The 22,468-nt window shown below is 28.5% G+C and overlaps 3 protein-coding genes across 3 annotated transcripts in view; 1 reads left to right on the plus strand and 2 right to left on the minus strand.

Annotated features, from left to right (window-relative positions):
* Nucleotides 1-514: 514 nt before the first annotated feature.
* LOC134830155 (trimethyllysine dioxygenase, mitochondrial-like) lies at nucleotides 515-2,593 on the plus strand. The gene has a single exon (XM_063843544.1). The coding sequence runs from the start codon at nucleotides 559-561 to the stop codon at nucleotides 2,377-2,379; it is 1,821 nt and encodes a 606-aa protein (XP_063699614.1). The 5' UTR covers nucleotides 515-558; the 3' UTR covers nucleotides 2,380-2,593.
* Nucleotides 2,594-3,919: 1,326 nt separating this feature from the next.
* Nucleotides 3,920-19,366, minus strand: LOC134831168 (E3 ubiquitin-protein ligase CBL). The gene is made up of 9 exons (XM_063844827.1): nucleotides 18,596-19,366; nucleotides 10,309-10,455; nucleotides 10,103-10,246; nucleotides 9,907-10,023; nucleotides 8,981-9,105; nucleotides 8,792-8,913; nucleotides 8,595-8,729; nucleotides 5,947-7,306; nucleotides 3,920-4,775 (listed from the first exon to the last, which is right to left on the minus strand). The coding sequence occupies exons 1-9, from the start codon at nucleotides 19,135-19,137 to the stop codon at nucleotides 4,699-4,701; spliced, it is 2,769 nt and encodes a 922-aa protein (XP_063700897.1). The 5' UTR covers nucleotides 19,138-19,366; the 3' UTR covers nucleotides 3,920-4,698.
* A 1,951-nt stretch (nucleotides 19,367-21,317) lies between these two features.
* The window catches only part of LOC134828352 (UDP-N-acetylglucosamine--peptide N-acetylglucosaminyltransferase 110 kDa subunit), a 29,862-nt gene continuing 28,711 nt past the window's right edge, over nucleotides 21,318-22,468 (minus strand). Inside the window, exons 8-9 of the mRNA XM_063841295.1 lie at nucleotides 22,096-22,276; nucleotides 21,318-22,033 (exon numbers count right to left, since the gene is read on the minus strand). Coding sequence (XP_063697365.1) covers nucleotides 21,772-22,033; nucleotides 22,096-22,276 — 443 coding nt within the window. The 3' untranslated portion in view covers nucleotides 21,318-21,771. The remainder of the gene's footprint in view (nucleotides 22,034-22,095; nucleotides 22,277-22,468) is intronic.

Here is a 22,468-nt window from a genome sequence, read left to right on the forward strand (position 1 = left end):
AAAACTTACCTATTTTAATATCAGAAAATTAAAAAGAATTGATCAATATTCTCTTAATAGATAGCAAAATTTAAAATATTGAAGTTTCAGTTTTTCAGTCTTTTGTCCTGTTCTAAAAAGTATCTAAAATTAAAAAGCAAGATAAGAATTAAACATATCAATATTTCAAAATTAATCAAAACTAAACTTTAAATTTCTATTAAAAACACTCGAAACTACTCTTTTAACTGCTTCCTTAATTAAATTTGAACGAACGAAAAATGAATCACAGTCGAGGGCTAAGTATTGAATTAAAGTTCTTGTTTAACTCTACAAACCTAACGATGATTTATCTCTTAAATACATGATAATCTTCAACAAAAAGGACATTTTACCATATTTTTCGCAATAAAAACGATTGAAAAAAAGAAAATCTAGTTTGAGACGAATGAAAGTGATGAACCGGATATTAAGTTTCCGGAAGTCACCTGATGTCGCTTTAACGGCATAAATTGGAACTAAAAAAAGTAAACAAACCAACGTCTTTTTCATCGTCTCCGCAATTTCTCAGCTAAAATAATGAGTGATTCCGCCAAACGATACTGCATTATGCCCTCGTGCAAGGGCGAAAAGATGGACTTGGTGCACAAATTCCCACGGAATGACGAACGAGCTCGCGAATGGCTCGAAATCATCAATTTACCTGAAGTCTCGAGTATCCCCCTGGAACAGTTGCGGAAAAGTAAATTCATTTGTACGAGACATTTCGCCCCTGAAGCTTATAAAAACTCAGAATCACGTTCATTGAACATCAACGCAGTTCCTTCGAGAAACTTGGGTCGCCTAGAAACACTTGAACCCATCATCAATCGTGAAAGACGAGCTCGACATGGATTTCCTGTGCCGACAAATGAGGGAACCAAGCTGAATTACTTTAACAACTTTAGTTTTTCTCATGAACGTGCCGAAGAAAGAGAAACAAAGTGCCATGTAATTTTAAATGAAGATAAAAAAGACAAAATTAAAAAGATTGAAAAGCCAGAAGTCTTTGAAATTGAAGAAAGTGAACCTGAAACAGAAAAAATCGTTCTCGTAAGCAACAATAAAAGAGTTTTATCACAAAATATCGTCGTTTTGACACCAATTAAACGTAAAAAATTGGAAAAATCTCCGATAACTAAGAAAGAAATTTTTTACGAAGAGTCTGAAGTCCAAATTGAAAACTTACCAATACAAGATGAAGTGACCTCAAGTCAAATTATCGAAGAAAACGAACAAATTCACGTACCTGAAGCTCCAAAACTGGACTTTATCGAAATTGAAGACGAAACACGATTCCCCGGAGGCATCAAACTAAATTATTTCTGGCTTCGGGATCATTGCCGGTGCGAAAAATGTTACGACAAGGACACATCTCAGCGAAAAATGGCTTTGACTGACATTCCTTTGGACATTAAACCCTCAAAATATGAAATTCAAGAGGAGAGCCTTCGAGTAAAATGGCCTGATGATCATGAATCGTTCTACGAGTTAAATTTCTTGTACAATTATCAGCCTTCCATAAGGCGTCCCTTATACGAGGAATCCAAATCCGTCTTATGGACCTCCGAAAATGTCTCGAAACTCGATGTAGCCAATGTTGATCTCAGTGATTTGCTTTGTAATGACTCTGCGGTGAAATCTGTCTTGGAATCTCTCATAAAATATGGCGTAGCGTTCGTAAATAAAGTTCCTGCCACTCAACACAGCACCGAAATGACCATTACTCGCCTTTTTCCGTTGATGAAAACGTTTTTCGGGGAAATGTGGACCTTTTCCGACACCAAAGATCATCACGATTTCGCTTATACGAACAATTATTTGCCCGCGCACAATGACAACACCTATTTTAATGACGCTGCTGGCTTACAAATTCTTCATTGCATCCAGCATCAAGGTGAGGGAGGGGAAAATTTCCTCGTCGATGGGTTCCAAGTGGTGTCCCAGCTGGAAAAAGATCATTTTGAGGCCTACAATCGGTTATGCAACTACCAAATCCCTTCGGAATACATCGAGGAAGGACGAAATCATCGCCATATCGGACCTTTAATTAAATTAAATCCTCTGACGGGCCAACCAGAGCAACTGCGCTTCAATATGAACGATCGTGCGGTCCTCGATACCATTCCATTCGACAAAATTCAACAATTTTACACCGATTTTCATCTACTTTCGTCTTATATTCAACGAAAAACGCACGAATGGAAATTCAAACTCAATCCGGGAACAGTTTTGATTTTTGATAACTGGAGAATTTTGCATGGGAGACACTCTTACACCGGAAAACGAGTGATGACTGGCTCATATGTGCTGCGAACAGAATTTCTCAGTGCTGCACGAGTCGCTGGAATTATCCCATAACGATAGAAAAAAATAGAAAAATAAATTAATTTTATTTTAATGACTTTATTCGGTCCATTTAATTTCAATTTCTTTCAAAGACAACTTTATTTTTCATCTTATAAATATTCAATATTTATATTTTTTTTTTGTTTAATTGTTTTTTTTTCTTCATGAATCTCTTAGTAGTAGGTAGGTGTAATTAGATAGTAGGTAATGTACATTGTACAAGAAACTCCCGTTCAAAACTAAATGACACATTTTTCATGGTTTTTTCAATGCAATGTGGGATATGAGTTGCGATGTCTTAAAATATGGCTTGTTTGATTAAAATGTTGTGAAAGTGGGGGGATTATGATGATTTTTGTGCTAAAATTTATATTTATATTGTTTGTTTGGTTAAATATCAGTGGTTTTTCTTTTCTTTTTGTGAAAAAGGGTGATGATCATATAATATTTTATTATTTTTTAATTATTTTATGGGGAAAATTTACACTTTTTTACTGATCGACTGTGGCAAAGAAATGTTTTTTCAGCGAAAATATTGAAAAAATAATTTCTTTAAATAAAAAATTAATTAACAGATTTAAAAAATAAATTAAAATAAACAAAAATTTATTTTTTTTACTTTTAATAAAATTTTAAAGAAATAATTTTTTACTGAATATTATTTAATTAATTTTTATTAAAATGTTTTATTAAAAAAATTGTTAAAAATTTTCGTGTTTAAAATTGTTTAAAAAATTTGATATAATAAAAAATTAAGAACTTGAAGAAAACTAAATTTTCTTTAAAAAAAAATAATAAAAAATCTATTTTATTTTAATATTTAATACAATTTTAAATAAATATTTTTTTTTATTTAATAAAATTTTAAATAAATAATTTTTTTAATATTTTACTGAACATTGTTTAATTTAATTTTTTTTTATCAAAAGTTTGTTTAACAAAAAAATTGTTAAAAATTTTCGTTTTAAAAATTGATGAAAAAAAATTTATATAATAAAAAAATAAAAATTTAATTAAAATTATTTTAAGGAATTAATTAAAATAAAATTAATGTTATTAAATTTTAAAAAAAATAAAATTAATTAATTATTTAAATAATTTATAATTTTTCACCCGAAAAAATCATTCCCTCGCCAGCCTTAATTTATTTTTAATTTTATTTATTTGTACAAGAGATTTTTTTCTAAAGAGGAGCCAAATTTCATTAAAATATGTATTTTAAGTCGCTAATATTTTTTTTCTTTAATATATTTTTTTTTATTTTTTCATACAAAAATAATTGAGGTGATTTTATTAAAATATCTTGATTTTTTTCTTCATTAATTATTCTAAATTTTTTGTTCAATAGAATTAAAAACTACAATTTTTACATATTTTTTGTGTACTTGACTGAGTGAATGAGTGAAAGTGTGCTTTGAGATTAATTTTGTACAGATAAAAAATGAAAAATTTTATTAATTTACGTTAACGTTCATTTTATTTCATTTCAGTTTAACGGTTAAATTGCTATTTTTTTAAAGTTTCTTATTTTATTTTATTACAGAGATGATTTTTTATTTTTTGTTTTTCTATTGCATTCTTTGAGTATGGTTTGCTTTTGTTTTTCATTGTTAACGGAAAATTCAGTTTTTTAGATTAATTCGGCGATACACGTTAAAAAATTTCACAAAAATAAGCGTTTTTAAGATTTTTTCGTAGTTTTTTTTTTAGATGAACGATAATTGTTTTTTTTTTAATTGTGTTCTAATTCTTTTTTTGTTCCATTTACACAAGTAGTAATCATAGTTAATTTAATTTAATTTATAGGTAATGCCTATTGCTTTATGTTTTCCTCATTTCTAATCATTAAGATTGATTCTCGTTAATTTTTATACATCATCATACATATTTTATACATATGCTAATAATACTAAATGTAAGTAATTTCTTTTGACTAACTCATAAAATTGGACAAGATTTCATTTTTTTGGTTTGTAGAAAGATAAATTCGTAAATGTTTGATTGTAACGCAGCTTATCTCGTCTTCTTTCTTTTTTTTTTCTTTGGTTTCTTTGCAATTTTTTTTAATTTATAATTTTTGGTTTAAGCTTAAAAATAAAAAAAAAATGTTAGTACGGATCGAATGTTAATAAATTATTTTAAAGCATTTTTTGTAATAAAAAAAATAAAATTTGAATGAAAAAATCACAACCAAGGCGATTATAAGCGAAAAAAATTATTATTTAACATTTTTGAAGAAACAAATAAATATTTTTTTACTTAAATTATGTCTAAATTTATTTTGTATAAGAATGAATGAAAAAGTTCTTTTTAAGTAATTTACGGTTGATGCTAACCAGAGCCTCCGCCTTTCCGCACAAAAACATTTAACATGTCGGTAGCGACGTCGATATTGTTTCTTGAAATGCCTGAAAATTAAAAAAATTAATTAATAAAGTTAATTTTTAGGTGAAAATTAAATTTAAAGAAATTGATCAAATATGAAAAATTGAATTTTATGATTAAAAATTTATTTTATTTATTTAAATATTTTTTTTTATTTTAAATTTTTTGGTTGGTTTTTAAAAATTATTTGAAAAAATTTAAATTTTTATGTGAAATTCAAGATTTTCTTTTAAAAAAATATTTTTGGTTAATTTTAACAAAAATTTGACTCAAATTCATATTCTAAGAAAATTTAAAATTGTCCAATATTTTTAAAATTCGAAAATTTTTAAAAGAAATAATTTTTTATGAGTTCAAAATTTAAAGTTATTTGAAAATTTTAGGTAATGTTAGTTAATTTTTTTCTAAATTGATTAAAAAAATATTGAATAAGTTTTTTCAGCTACAAATTAATATTTTGTATCAAATTTCAAAAAGTTTTTTATTATAATTTTTTTGAATAATTTTTGAATAAAAAATATTTTTAATTCAAAAATTTTTAAAATTGGATAAAGTTGTTTTTAACTTTTATTATATAATTTATAGATTCAAAAATTTAGAAACTTTAATTTAAAAATTAATAATTCTAAGGCAATTTAAAAAAAAAATTAAATAGTAATATTGAAAATTAAAATTTTAGAGTAAAAATTAATTTTTAATTTTTTTTCTTTAAAAATTTGACGAAAATTGATCAATGTTAATAAAAAAATTAATTTTTATTCTAATAATTTTTAGATTTGAAATCTTTTAAATAAAAAAAAAATAAATATAAAAAAACAAGAGATTAACTTAACAAATCAGCTGGAGTAAAATGAATTTTTAAAAAAATTTAAATTAATTAAAAAATAATTTTTATTTTTTTTTTGTTCAAAAATTTGACGAAAATTGATCAATTTTAATAAAAAATTAATTTTTATTATTATAATAATTTTTAGATTTGAAATTTTTTAAATAAAAAAAATAAATATAAAAAAAACTATAGATTAACTTAACAAATCAGCTTTTTAAAGTAAAAATGAATTTTTAAAAAATTTTAAATTAATTGAAAATTGATTTTTAATAAGTTTTTCTTCAAAAACTAGACGAAAGTTGATCAATTTTTAATGGAAAAAATCTATAAAACAATTAAAAACAGGAAAAAAATTAATTTCTCACCTAATGCCGTTATCACATGCTCCTTCGAGTAACCCTCGTTCATCAGTCTTGTAATATAATCCAAGTTGATGTTCTCGTATGGCACATTCTCGCAGTCTTTTCCAGTTAAATGATTCGTATTGACAGACCCAACGGAAGTGGCGTCCTTCATTGTCGCGTGTTGCGGCATCATTGTTGTTGTTGTCGATCCTGTCGTCGTCGTCGTCGTCAATTTCATCGTTGTACTAGTTGGATTTGTTGTCGCACTCCCGCCGTTGCCGCCGCCACTCAGCGTCATATTCTCATATAAAAAATGATCCGAAGCGGCATGCGGCGTCGAATTGGGTCTTTGTTCGCTATGCGTCCTCGCGGGTCTTATAATTTCCGGCGGGACATCAATTCGCGGCTTCGGAACTGGCTTCGGGAGCGTTTCGCTGACATTTGTCGTAGACCTGCTACTATTACTACTCGAGTTTGTGGTTGTGGTGTTAACTGTTGCGGGCAACGAGGCATTTCGCACGTGCATTTGCGGCGACGATGTCGCATTTTTCATGTGGTACAAGTTGTTTTGTTGTTCCTGCGTGACAATCGGTTTGCGATGTGCGATCGGTCGTGTATCAATAATGCCGGAAATTGTCTCGGCAGGACCCACAATTACCGTTTCCACGTCTTGGTCGTTGATGGTATGGTGATTCGGGAGGGGCGGCGGAGGGGGTTGGGTCGAAATTGCCGCGAAATCGTGCGATAATTGATCGATTGCGGTACGCGAGGCGATCGGCGGAGGCGTCTGGTGTTTCGGAATGGGAGGCGCTGTCGTACGGGGCACATCAAAATCGCACAAAGTCGTGATATTTTCACTGCTGTTGTGACCGTTGCTCATCTCGTGCATCGTTTGGGAGCCGGGCACTTGCGACGACGAATTATTGTTGTTGTTGCTTGAAGCTTTTCGTGGCGGCAAGGGAGGCGCTTTGAGCTCTTTCGCATCTTCAAGAGGTTTTTTGATACTTCCACGTGCTAAAGCTCCGTTATTTTTGCAGGACAATTTCGGAACTGAAGCTGCTGACGACGACGAGGATGAAGAAGAGGCAGACGAGACTTCAGTTGTGGCGGCACCGTCCATGCTAGATAGGGAAATGTTAGTGTGAGTCGCTAGATTGCCGTTTATGTTGTGCGTCGTTGTTGGTGGCGGTAATGGCGGCAAGGGCGTTTGTGTCGCGTACAGACTCTCGGATGAATTTGTGCTAGTTGTGTTGTTGCTATATTGCAGTTGTGGCGTTCTACGTGAGAGTTGAGGCGAACCGGGTGGACTATGCTTTGGATTTCTAGACAAAGTGTTACTTAATGCATGTAGTGATGATGTTTGTATGTTAAAATCGCCGTCCTAGTCAAAAAAAAATAAACAAAAAAAGCTCATTTTAGACAGAAATCATAAAATTTTCACAAAAAAAAATGAATTTTTAACATACCAATCGTGAACTATTACTACCACATCCAGCAAACTTAACAAACTGATGCCAAAACACAAAAATTATTTTAAAAAACATTCAAAAAAACATAAAAAAAACATGAAATGAAACGAGAAACGTGCAAAAAAGACAAAACAAAAAAATAAAAAGCCAAGCATTAAATTATATTTTTTTTTTATTTTCTAACGACGTTCAATAAAAACCTATTCTAAAGTCTTAACATTAAGCTTATGATCTAGTTTAAGTCTTATGGGCTTGTGAAACATTTAAAAACTAATGAAATTTGATGAAAAATAACATAAAATTGGAAGATGATTTTTTTTCGATTTTTTTGTTTTTAGAAAAATATCACAAAAAAGTTTAAAACTTTTTTTTCTAATTTTAATTTTTGCTCCAAATTTGTTAAAATGCAACAAAATAAATGCAAAATGGAAAATTTCTACATTTTTTGGCAAGAACAGACTTTTTGAAATTATTTATTTCGCAAAAATTGAAATAAAACAAGATCAAAAAGTCTAAAAAAATTCATTTTGTTGCATTTTTATCATTTTTAAATAAAAAAAAATTAAATAAAAATTTAAAAAAAATATTTAATAAAAAATTATTTTTAATTAAAAAAAAATTAAATAAAAATTTAAAAAAAAATTATTTAATAAAAAATTTTTGCTCAAAATCTGTTGAAAACTGGTATCGTTGATTTAATAATTATTTCTAATAATTCAGATTTTGAAGCAAAAAATTATTTTTGAATGAAAAAAAATTTTTTTTTAAATTAAAAATGATAAATTGGAGCACTTTTTAATTAAATTTTAATAAAAAAGGCACTTTTGAAATAATAATAAAAAAAAATTAAGCCAAAATATAATTGATGAAAATTTTCCCATGAATTGATTCCCGATGATGACGTACAAAAAATCATGCAACGATCGTGCGATTTTTTTTACAAATTTTAAGCACTGAGTGTGTTTTTTTTTAATTATTTCACTAAAAATTTAAATCTAAATAATTTTATTTGTCTATTAAAAAAAATAATAAACTAAAAATGCGTTCAATAAATAAAATAATTATAAAATAAAACGTTCAAGCGTATAAAATGAATCTATTTTGAAGAAAAAAAGAAGAATTTCACGTGCAATGGAACAGAAAATGATTTTTTTTTTAAATCGCGTCGACGAATGAATGAGTAGTGTGCGGTTATAATACCTCAGGATCGTCATCGTGATCTTCCACTTGCTGCTTGCCATTGGCAGAGTTACGGTTGTGTTGTCGCTTCGGGTCGAACGCATCGACGACAATTTGTTCAGTTCCTTTGATTTCTGCGCGACAAAATGGACAACCCTAAAAATTTGAGATTTTTAATAATTTTTTTTCGCGAAAAAGTTGAAATAAAATTTTCTTACTTGTCCTTCGGAGTCAACTTGCCACGCGGTGAGACACGGCGTGCACAGTAAATGTCCACAGGGCTCAATTCTAATGTCTTTGTCATTTTCCGCGCATATTTTACACAGTTGAAAGGTACTTCCTGTGAACGAATGACGTAAAATTTATTTTTAAAAAATTTTTTTTTACACAAACAAGCAATTACTTACCCATTTCACAGTAGAGTTCATATTGCTCCTGGGTGACAGTGATGTGATCTTCAAGAGGACTTTGTACAGCAAACGACAGATCTGGGTTATTCGGTCGTCCATCGGGATACAAGTAGAATCCCTCACTGTGAAAAAATTTATAAAAAAATGAAAAATGGGCAATTAGTAAAAAAGGCAAATACAATTTTAAAAAATGTTTCACATATCATACTAAAATTTTAATCAAAAATGTCTTAAAAAATAAAAAAAATCGTCAAAAACTCAAAGTTTCGTTATATTGTAATTTTTTAAAACTAAATTTGACAAAAAATTTTCAAAATTTCAGAAAAATCTGAAAAATCATTGGAAAATTTTTTAAAATTATTTTTTATTGCAAATTTGTCTAAAAGTTATAAAATTTCTTTGATTTTTTCTTTTTTCATTTTTTAATTTAAATCCTCTCTGAATTTAAAAATTTCCAAATTTCACATAAATTTTTAAAATTTAATTTGAAAATAATTAAAAAAAAAAATTTTTAAATTAAATTAAATTTTTTCCAAATTTTTTAAAAATAAAATTAAATATTTAGCAAATATTAAAATACTGTATTTGATTAAAAAAGTTCCAAAATTTATAATTTTTTAATTTTTTTACAAAATTTTAGAAAAATCTGAAAAAATCTACATTTTTCATTTATTTTTTTTTAAATTTTTTTGGCTTCTATATTTTTTTTAATCTTAAACAAAAAAATATCAAAATTTATTAATTTTTTATTGAAAGCTTCAAAAATTTCTTTAAAACAAAAAAAAATATTTAAAAATAAAAAAAAATAATGTTTTCTTAAAAATTATCCGCACTTTAAAATAATTTAAATTCCAAAATAATGAGAAACATTTTTTATTAAAATTCTTCTTGCCTAATGACGCAAAATAATGAGATTTTCTTACCGATGCCCATCAAGTAACGCCTGACACAGCGATTTATTCTGCGGTATCGTCTGCAATATTTCTCCGTCAGCCGTGACATATCCGATCGCCCATTGTCCTAACCTTGTACACGATAATCTGCCAGATGATAGCGGCACAGAAAAAAAAATTGATTAATGATCTGTCGAGCGACGCATAGAAAAAATGTTTCTCTCACCTAAACACATAACTACCAGCCTTTGTAATATATTTTGAGAGACGCGCCTTCACCTCGTCATACGTTAGAAATGCAACATAACCCGGATGTGTCACTGCAAGTATCTGCCAGTTACGCAGAAGTGTACTCCATGGTTGAAACAGCCTAAAAAATAATTCAAAATTAGATCATTTCCGGTAAAAAAAAATTAAAAATGCAATTTTTACCTTGTAAAGACATCAAATTCAAAATTTGATATATAATCATTGCACGTAAGATCAATTGTCGTTTTTAGTGCCATCGCCTCCAGTCCGGATGAAATTTGATGCACTTGAGATAACTCATGTCGAAATATTTTCCATGGTACGAGGGTGCTGTAAAAGAAGAAATAAACATGCAACGTAAGAAATGAAGCGTAGGAGATAAAAAAAATAATTAATTTTCCTCGAATTTCGTGTGTTTGGTAATTATTTTTTATGTTTTTTTTTTCTTTTTTACATAATGAAGCTGTTTGTTGTATCACGATGATGGGATGTCAGGCGTGGGATTAATGTTAAAAAGGTTCTGTTCTTACTTCGTCAAGGTCAAAGGTGAAAATTTTCTTCGATTTAACAAAAATTTCTTGATAAGGATATCGGAAAATTTTTAGTGTGTTTAAAATTAAACAAAATTTTCCAAAATTAAAAAAAATAAATTAAATTAAAAAATTTAAAAAAAAATAAAATAATTAAAAAATAAAAATAATTCAAAAAATTAGAAACAAAAAAATTTTCAAATTTTTAAATTAAAAAAAATTAATTAAATTAAATAATTAAAAAAAAAACTTAAAATTATTCAAAAAATAAAAAAAAATAATTGGATTTTATTTTTTATTTTAAATGAAAAGCCAGTAATTTTCACAATTTTAATTTCAAACAATTTTAAAATAAAAGAAAATTTTTAAATAATTGTCTAAAAATAGTTTTTTCTTTGGTCAAACAATTAAAAATAAAATAAATAATATTTAATTAAATAAAATGATTAAAAAAAATTAATAAAAAAAAATTTAAAACAGTCCAAAAAAATTTAATAAATTTTATTTAAATTAAATTTTTGTTTATTAATTTATTTTTTTAAATTTAATTTAAAATTTAATTTTTTTTAAACGAGTAATTTTCAAGCCATTTGATGATTTTCTATTGAAAAAAATTCAATTTTCAAAGCAATTTGTACAATTCCCTCGAATGATTAAAACCAAAAAATAATAATTTACTGAGAAACCCCCCGAAAAAAATCTCGTTTCACAAGAATTTACGACTTCAAGCCTCCAAGCAAAGAAAATAATTGAAAAATTGGACAGAAAAATAAATACAAACAATTTCTATATTTGTCTTTACGCAAACATGAGTTTTCTTCCTTACGTAAAAAGCGCCTCTTAAAGGCATTTTTTTTTTCAAATCCAAATTTAATGAAATTTTTTTCACTAGAAGCAAAAAAGCAACATCAAAGCCTTTTTCCGTTACTTGCTATTTACCAAGAAAAAAAAAATGTTTCCTCGAAACTCATCACAAATTGTGCTCAAACAAACCGTACAATAGCACTCCATTTCCATCATTAAATGAGACAAAGTGCCATCGAAAGACAATAAAATTGTCACCCTCATAAATGCGATTCTTCCGATTTTTTTTTTGCGTTTCCACGTCCACACTTCGATACACATACAGACGAAAGTATCTCAACAATGGCAAGGAAGGTAATCTTCTTCCACCATTCATTCATAAATATCACACACACTTCATTCATATGATGATGATGATGGATAGAGATATATTTATGTGAAAAGTCTCAATTAGATTGAATGACATGTGCAAAAAAAAATAAAAAAAAAATTATTTAAAAAATAAAAATTTTTTTGAAAAAGGCCAAGTTGAATAAAAATTAAAATTTTAGGAAAAGAAAAAAATTATTTAGCAGAAATATTTTTTTTTAATTTAATTTTTTTGTTTTTTCTTGTGCTAAAATTTTAATATTTATTTATTTTAAATTTTTAAAGATTTTTTTTTCATAAAAAACAAATTTTTTTAGTCAAATTGTGCATTGGGTCAATATTTCAGAATGTTTATTGGGCAAACATTTCAAAATGTGCATTGGGCCAAAACTTCAAAATGTGAAAAGTTTTCAAATTCTAAAGAAACTTCAATTTTATAGAAAAATGAAAAATATTTTTAAAAACTGAAATAATATCAAGTTTAAACTTTTATCCCAATGCACATTATAAAATTTTTTCTTATTGATTATTTAAAAAAATTGATCTGATACACAATTTGAGATTACATACCATTGTATATTTTAGCCTATTAAACCTTTTAAAAATTTAGTTCATTACAAATTTTAAAATTTTGACCTAATGCACATTCTGAAAATTTTACCTAATGCAAAATTTAACAAAAAAGCCCAATGCCAATTTTGAGTTTTTAGCCAAACGATCATATTATAATGTAAGCCCAATGAACATTTCGAAATTTTGGCTCTACGCACAAAATAAAATAGACCCAGTGCACAATTTGAAATTTTTATCAATAAGCGTGACATAAAGACAGACACCATGTCAACTTCACTAAAAAGCCATTTAATAAAAATACGAAAATCCCCATAAAGGCCAAGTGTGAATATTTTTGCATGCGTTGCGGAAGTACACTTTGGAAATGTTTGCTTTGACGCCAGAATTCGACTCTTCAAACTCTTGAAAACACACATTTTTTGTGTACTAATTAACTGTAACGGTTCAAAATACTAATTTGTGCGGAATCGGAAGAATGAGAAAACGGGAGAACGACCGAGAGAGAGAGACAATGAAAAAGAGATTAGCGATAATTGTTCTATTGTGCATGAAAAAAATGTTTGCTCGTAACGGTTTTTGCATTTCATTAAAGCCATGCTTCATTTAAATAATATTATTGCCGCGTATCGACGACGTGCCTATGCGTTAATTTATGAATCCAAAAAAAAAAACGAAGACGAAACCGTCAATCATTAGCTCGATAGACGATAACGCAACGATGAAAAAAAAATCATTGAGTCACTCGATAAAAATTCAAAAGTGGCCCCGTGATCGCGAGCTTGATGACGACGATGATGTTTTTGCCAAGAATCGCGTTTTTTCTCGTCGTCGTCGTCGTCAGCGCAGAACATCGAAGAAAAAGTAGGCAGATAGTAAATAAAATGGGGGAAGAAAAATAATTTTTTCGAGACGGGCGAAATCCTTTTGTTGATTGTCGGTGGATCAGATCGCGGGGAGAAAAAGAGCAACAACGACGACGAATGACCTTGAGACATAATTAAATGTGATTTGCGAGGATTCAACGTTGTTTGCAGCGCATTTCTTTCTATTATTTATTCATGAACTGTCACAAACTCTCGCATGTTTAAATAAATTTTCATTCATAACATTGTATGCTACGCAAATTCATACAAAACTTTTTTTTTTCGTGTGACTGTCGCTGTTCGGATGGATTTCAAATGTTCGGAAAAAAATGGTGGGAAATGTGCGATTTTGAGCGCGAAATGTAACGGATTTCGGTTATTTTTGATCAAAAAATTAATTTTAAAGTCAGATTGTATAAAATTGGGTCAAAATTGACTTGAGGACCAAAAAATTAAAATCAAAAATTTTGAGAATATTTTAGACAAAATATGTCTAAATCTAGGGGCAATTTTTTTAAAAAAAAAATATTTAAATTTAAAAAAAAATTGAAAAATTTTCTACAAATATTTTTAATCAAAATGAAAATTCAAATACTTTGTTTTTAAAAAACTAATCAAATGAGACAAAAATTGGCGATTATAACTTTTTAATTGTAGTCAAAATGCCAATTTTAACAGTTTTGCCTCGTATTTATTCAAAAATATCAATTTTAGGATAAAAATGGGGATCAACATACAAAACTTGGTAAGTGTTTTTTTAAAATTTTATTTAAAATGACAAAAATTAATCGCTTTTAGTCTGAAATTTTAAACTGAAACTCGAATCGGGTGATTTTTTATCAAAAAATTTATTAAAAAAGCTTGAAATTCAAGATTTTTAATCAAAATTTTTAAAGTAAAGATAAGTTTTAGTTAATTGGCATCAAAATTTGATCAAAAATGAAAATTTTGAGCTCGATTTTATATGAAAAGTTACGACTTTAAATCTGAAGATCGAGAATTTTGCCATTTTCCTTCATTTTTGGAGCTTTAGAAATTATTTTTTGAAAAAATTTTTCTATAAATTTATAACAATTTCGAACAAAATCGTGAAAATTAATAAATTTTTGAGAAAAAATTGTAAACTTATCATTAGAAAAAAAATTCTTAAAAATTCAGAAAATTTAAAAAAAAATTTGAAAAATATTTTTTCTATGAATTTTTAAAAATCTCGAACAAATTAATAAAAATTAATAAATTTATGAAATTTAATAAATTAAATAATTAGAAAATTAATAAATTTTGAGGAAAAATTGTAAACTTATTATTAGATGTCGCGAAAAAATTCTTAAAATATTCGGAAAATTAAAATAAAAAATCTGAAAATGTTTTTTGGCAAAAAAATAAAAATTTTCTAATCTCTAATATTTTTACTTTGTGAAATTATTTAAAAAAATTAATAAATTTGTCATATTTTTTTGATTTATGAATTTTTTTAATAAAAATTTATTTTTTAAAATCAATTTAGATCCCGCAAAAATACATTGACCTTAAAAAAATTTGTAAAATCACATCAAAAGCGCTCGATTAACATTCCCACCCGCTGACTTTTCAACATTATTTTTTTCAATTTCTGTGAAAATTCAAATTTAACAGGTGCCATTCATAGATGAGAAGCAAACAAAATGACAAAAAAGCGCAAACACACACACACACCGTCAATTTATTTTCATTCATTAAAGAGTGTAGCAAAATATTTATAGCGGTAAGAAGAAGAATAATAACAACAACAACATCAACGTAACAGCTAGAAATAGAACGAATGTCTGTGGTGATGTTGTTGTTGAGAAATAGTCGCACAGCAGCAAAAAACACATAAAACAACAAGACAAGACGCATGACGTTCGTTACAGATGTTGAGCCGATGACGGAATTTTTTTTCCCATTGCGAACAATTTTTTTTTTTTGGAGAAGGATTCGACTTCCGTTATTAGTGTCATCCCACTTCCGATGAACTTTTTGCACTAAACGACATGAGAGAAAATTGGAACACACACACAGATTCCAATTGAAAATAATAATAATCGTTTTTCCATCGAGAAATGTTATTTTGGTGCAAAAAAAAAGTAATAATTATGTTCGCTCTCCGCCTCTTGAACTTTGAACGATTTTTTTTATTTTGCATTCTAGACGATTCAGCAGCAATCACACTTCAATTCATTCACAGATAAACGTGTTCGGATGGATAGCTCGTAGGTAGTTGGCATAAGTGATAAAAAAAAACATCCGAGTGGAATCAAAGTACATGAGTTTTTAATTAGGAAAGTTGCCAATGATGTCAAAAATGACGTAAATTTTCAATGTTTTTTCTCGGTGTGGTGTTGTTGTAGTTTGTTACATGTTCGGTGCGGACGAAGGTGAAATAGGAAAATTTAATTTTTATGAGGAAAATTGAAAGTTTTGATACCGATGGGTGGGCAGATGAGCAATGACGAGGGATGTTGATCAAGCCGCAAGGTAAGATTTGAACATGTTTTGAACATTTTTTTTTGTGGATTTTTTTTATTGAAGGTAAGAGATTTTTTATAAGTTTAAGTAAAAAAGTTTTTTAATTATTTAGCGATTTTATAAATTAAAAGATCTTTTAACAATAAAATATCAAAATTTCTGTTAAAATAAGTTTAAATACTAAAATTTTTAAATTCTTAATGACAAATTTTGTATTTTATTTATTTTTATTTTATCTAACGTTTTTTCGTTACTTTATTTTTTTTGCCATTCCAGTGACACAAAGTCGTTGAAGGAATTGACAAAGACGAAATAATTATAATTTAATTTAAAAAAAAAGAATATGTATTAAATTAATTTCAGAATCTATTCATTGAAGGCAAGCATTTCCCCATTACTACATATTAACATTGAAAACGTCGAGCTATCACGAATTTTCCCATAATCAACAAATTTCGAATGCTTAAAGACAAAACGCAAAATACCAATGCACACATTAAAGTTTTAAGTAAAAGCTCAAAAAAATTATTTACTTATTCTTAAGTATTTTACAATTCGAAGATTTTTCCAATTTTATATTTTTAGACAAATAAAAAATTAATATTTATCGAGAACTTTTGAATCGATAACAGGAAAATTGAGAAAAAAGCTTTAATTCAAAAAAAAAAAAAAAATTTACATAAATTTTTTTTTCTAATTTTATAGGTACTTGGTTTGAAAATTAAAGAAAAATAACATGAAAAACAATATTTTTGAGCAGAATTTTTGAACACATAAGTAAAATGAATACATGAGAAAATAACAAAAAACAATTCAAACAGAAAAAAATTATTTAAATAAAATGTCTGATCAATTTAAAAAATAAAAATTTTATATCACAATGAAAAATATTTAAAATAGAAATTTTTTTCCGTTATTTAGAAGGATTCATTTATTTTAATTTTAAAAATTTTTTTCCGAAAAAACATACATTTTTAGCATAAATTATGGATTTTTTTGTCACAAAAATTTATTTTTTAAAAAACTTTTGATTTTAAAGTTTAAGTTTCAAAATTTTTACTCAATATTAAGGAATTGATTTAGTTATTTTAAACTTTTTAACAAGTTGAGATTAAGTCCATAAAAATAATTTTCCGATAATCAACAAATTTCGAATGCTTAAAGACAGCAAACCACACACATGATGCACTTAGATACTTCGAAGAGCAAAGGACTATATGCTCACTAGCAAGGGATTTTATAATGGCGAGGATTTATTTGCAATTTAATTTTGAACTTTTTTATATAAGGTAATCAAATAATTTTAGTTCTAAGCTTCTAAGTTAAATTTTCTGGAAATTTAGTAAACTTTTTACACATTAAAAATAATGAATTTTTATCATTAAGAAAATTATAAAAAAAAATTGGATTTTAGGTAAGTTAATAAACTTTTAAATTTTTATCATTTTTTTTTTTGAAAAATTTTTCAATAGAAAATTATTTTTTTATGAAAAATTCCGAATTTCGACCATTTGGGAAATTTTAGACTTCTTCAGAATTTTTAATAATATTTAATGAATTTTATTTCAGAAACAACGGCCTGTAATTTTAAGAAATCTGTACTGTTAGAATTAAGAAATAACCATTAAGATGAAGACAAAAAGATGGGTTTTTATGGCGGCGATCATTCAATAATGTCATTTTCACCCCAAATAATGGATAAGACTGATGCAACTTGAATTGTCGAAAAAAAAGAACTAAAGAGCAACTAAGCATTAGATGGAAATAATTTGAGTGATTTTTAAGCAAAATTGACCATAATTTGATCTAAAAATCCTCTCTCAAAGTTCAAAACTTTTTTCTTAATTTTCTTTAATTGGAGAAAAATCATAAAAATTTTTCCAATTTTGTTCACATAAAATTCATATTTTTCTCATGATTTTATCAGATTTGAGAAAATTCTTGGATTTTAGGCCCCAAGATATTTTTAAGGCCCCTAGTGCATTTCAAGTCTCAAAAGTTACTTCAATAATCTTTAAATCCTTAAAGACAATTCTTTAAAAAATTCCTTAAATTCAAATTTTCATCCTCATTAAATAGCTTCTGTCCCAATGACTCACTTTAAACATTTTATCATTCATCAACATCATTAAGAAAACATGATAAAAACCGAAGATGCCACTCTAGATAAGAAAGATCGTTACAATTAATTTATGAGTCACCCAGGGTCAAACGATTCGCACCCAATTCGCACATCGATGATGCGTCAACATTCCGCGAAATGGAATTGCCTTGACTCACATCGCTCGTTGTTGACTCCGTATCAACATTAAACTTCCGCTTATACTCGCGATAAAAAGTCGTCAGCATCCTTTTTCTTATCACAGAAAAAAAAATATACAATTTTCCCCCCTCGCAGTTTTCGTTTTTTTTTGCGTACATTCGAGTTATTGGAAGCTGCTGACGAAAAAAAAAATTCAGATGAACTTCTGTACTATTGCCTATTGAATATTCGTTGCGATGCGTGTAGTGTACAATATGCAAAAGAGAACAGAGCAGATCGTGTTATTAGTACCGGAAACTAGCAATATAAATGATGTTGTTTGTGTAGCGAGCGACGCGCGATACGAGTGGAGCCTCTCTGTGTGTCGTGTCGTGTGTGTGCATCATCGACATCATCATCATCGATGTTGTTTTGTGTTCTTTTTTTTTTTGTTTAGAGGCCAGTGTGAGATATTTTTTGTTCCAAGCGAAACAAGTGAAGCAACGGCGATGGGAAGTAAACAGCTCTATTATAATTTTTTTGTTTTTTTTTTCGCTACGTGTCTACGAATGAAATATGTGTCGTGTCTCTACTCTACTCACCTATTGCCGAATCGCGATTTCCAAAATTCATTGGCGTCCGACTTGGTGATGCGAAATTGTTCGCCGGCAAAGAGCCCGTTGGGAAAGATGGCCTTCAGTTCGCTCAGCATGTGCGAGAAGACGAGACTGAGTTTCGTGAGATTTCGGCGGTACCCGGAATTCTCGTCGAACATCTTCTCCTTGCCCTCCTTGAACAGCTTAATGGCCTGCTTGCACTTCCGCATGAGATTATTGATAAAAATGTTAAAGTGATCGTTATTGTGTAGTAAATGCATTTGATCTTCGTATTTAGAATAGATTAGGTGCAATCTTTGATATGTATCTGGCAAAATGTCCAGAATGAATGGGGGTGAGTTTTTCAGATTCATTTTGCTTTGCTGACACAATTTCACTACTTTGTCCATGAGTTTCCACGTCTTTTCGAGCGTTTTCTTGTCCGTGAGGAATTTTTGCTGCTGAAACGGGTCACTGAGCTTGCTCAAGTGCCACTTACTGAGGAAGGAAAAATTATTCCAACCTGTATTCGATGAATTGGTCGCCATGATATTTGTGTTTGTTTTTTTTCTTCGTATTTTTTTTTCTTCTTTCACACTCTCGTCTTTTTTCTCGACCGTGTTTGCTCGCGTGTGTGTTTTGGGTGTTTTTCACTTGATTTTCCGCGTACGCATTTTCGCACTTAGACACTTGCACAATTAGTCATTATTGGATCATGATTGCGGGACGAGAGATTGGCGTTTATTTTGAATTGTTTGCACAGAAACTATGGCTATTTTCTTCTTTAGCGATTAACTAAATTTGACGTTTGCTAATTCAGGCGAGACCAGCTTGAAGCCCACTCGGCAATTTGGAGCACGATGTCGTAGGCTGTACGAGAAGTTGTGTACTGGCGTAGAAGTCTATACAACTCCATACTCGAAAACGACAAAACTCGTCTGATTGGTTGATTTGTTTTCGTACACCTCAGTGGACCTATGTTGAAATTGGTTTTGATTGGATTTGAAAAAAATCTGTTAAAATAATTTATTGAAGATTTAAGGGATTATCGTTACATCTGGATGCTGGAAGGACTTTTCGCAGCTTTCGTTTAAACTCTTATTTCTTTTGTGGTAAGTTTCTATTTATGAACTAATATTTGCAGTTTATTTTTTAAACATTTACTGTTATCTTAAACATCTCAACAACATCTAAGCTTCGAGAAAGTTTCTTTAAAATCTTGGTTCTTATCAAGTGTCGAAAAATTTGATTCCTAAATTCATAAATAGTTAGTACTGATTATTAATTTCTTTCTTCAAAAGTTCAATAACATTTTTAAGCTCTTTCCATATAGGTTGTCCATTCCAAAAGTATCCAGTTGAATGCCCGAAGTTTCTTCTATTGTTCAACCCAATTCGGTTCATGTACAAATTTAGGTGAATATCATATTTTTACAAATTAACTTTTCTATTTTTTATGGTTAACGGTAAGAGTATTATTTAAATTTATTTTTTAGAAACTGTCTCTTTTATTTTCAGGTATTTGAGAGAAAAATTAAAAAATATCTTTCTGAGTGCTAATTTGCAGAATACATTATTATAAAAATAAAAGGACTTAAGGTTCTTGACTTGAAAGAAACAAAAAACTTTAAATACAAAAATTGCAGGTTGATAAAAATCTACAAAGAATAATCCAACTTCTGCTCAACCAGATGACACGACGACCTATGTAATGTGCTTAAAACAAATTTAGAGGAAATTAATCAACAAGCAACATTTTCAGAACAAAGAGAACCGAACACACTTTCTAATTTCATATAATTGAGTCATGGTCATGATGCGATTCCTCATTAGATTTATGTATAATAAGGGCTGTTAATAAGACTGTCAAGACATAGAGAAATCGGCTCCTCTCAAGGAATTTGTTTGAAAGAAACGAAAATGAAGAAAAAAGTACACTGATCGCAAAAACTATCGCGATGGAGTGTTGAAAATTAAGGAAGCATCCCGTAAAAAGATGCCGAAATTTTCATATAAACAAGATTTCATTTACTTCAAAGAGAAAATAAAAGACAATTATTAAAAAAGAGAATTAATTTTATTTTTTTGTTGTGTGTTTGTCCCACAAAATCGATGAAATTTTTTATTTCTTGCTAAAAAAATTTAAAGTTTTCCTCGAAAATATAATGAAAATGACTTTTTTTTTTGAATGCTGAAGCTTTTATTGAAATTTGCTACAAATGGAAAACTTGTATGTTTTAGTAAAATTTTGAATCATTGGTACCCCTTTGATGACGGCGAAAACCCCAAACTTCAAATCAAAATAGCAGTGCTTAGCGGAAGGCGTACAATGGAAATTTTGGTATGACCACTCCTATTAAGGAGACTTAAGTAGTAGTCCACAAAAATTTATTTCCTAGTCATAAACTGGCACCAAATTTTTTAAAAGGAAAAGAAAAATGGAAAAAAGACAAATGAATGAAAATTGAAAACCTTAGAGAACAGCAAAAAAAAATTGGCGAGATATGTAAATACGACACATAATAAAAGTTCACGAATCAGATGAAGAAGAAGAATTTTATGGATTCGTAGAAAAAATAATAATTAAACATAATATCATTGACTTATCTGTAAAATTTACTTGAAGGACATGAACCTTGTTGATGACAAGAAATAGGTAACTTATGACAGGTATGAATAACTTATGTATAAAAATGTTCATCCTACTTTTGCGTACTTAATATTTTGACACCCTATCAAGAAAAAACTTTTGGACATCCTAAAGATATAAAACTCAAATCTTTTCTATTCAATACAATTTTTATTTCATTTTCTTGTGTCTCTTGTCTCATAAATCTGTTCTAGCGTCATATGGATAGAGTAAATATTTCTTAATATCATCTAGAGTAGAAGTAGATTGTAGTAGATTTAAGTAAGAGAGAAAAAGCTAAAATTCTAACTACAAAGTGATCTCTTGACTTTAACATTGAACCCAACATTGAACAAAGAAAACTCCCAAATTGTATCTAAATGTAATAATTAAAAATAAATGACTGCTTGAGCCAATCATGTGTCTATATTAAAATATCCTTAAAAACTAATAAAATATTGGATAAAACTTTATGTGTTTGTATGTGTGTGAAGAAAAAAAAGATGCTAAGTAGTCTTTGTAAATATTCTTAAATTTTAACAAAAAATATATATTTAATCCTTTGCTGAAATGTGATTTGGTGCTTCGCCACGGGCAAACCTCTGCCACATCTTTGTAAAGAGCATTTCCAAGCCTTGAGCATAAGCTTTGCAGTCAAAAAGAGGCGATTCTTCACGTGCTTTCCAGACCTTTGCACGAATAGCCTTCAAATATTCCGGTTCTGTGCCCAATTTGATGGCGATGTTTTGGTATTCTTGTCGTGATGAGGCAATCAGCTCGGGGCAACCAAGGGTTGCGAGTTGAGATGCAGCAACTCTGTGGAAAAAAAAAAAAATTATGAGAAAATGATCGAAAATTGGAATAAAATGGAAAATTACCTTGAAGCTAATGTCTCACTGGGTAATGTGACGACGGGAGTTCCAGTCCATAAGACATCCATCGAAGTCGTATGGCCGTTACAGAGTGGCGTGTCCAAACAAACATCAGCTAACTGACCTCGTCGAACATGCTCTTCCTTCGCAGCGACATTTGAGAAGATGATACGACCGGGAGCGAGACCTAAAACGATAATTTTTTATTTAAAAAAAAGTTGATTTTGTGACAATTTAGGTCAAAAAATTTAATTATTTCATTTTTTGTCGAAAATTTTTTGGATTAAAAATTCAGAAATACCAAAAAATGTCAAAAATTTTCTTTTTTATTAATTATTTTTAATTTTTTTCTATAAAATCCGAGAAATATCGACAAAAA

The sequence above is a fragment of the Culicoides brevitarsis genome, chromosome 2 (assembly GCF_036172545.1).
Source record: "Culicoides brevitarsis isolate CSIRO-B50_1 chromosome 2, AGI_CSIRO_Cbre_v1, whole genome shotgun sequence".
Lineage (NCBI taxonomy): Eukaryota > Metazoa > Arthropoda > Insecta > Diptera > Ceratopogonidae > Culicoides > Culicoides brevitarsis.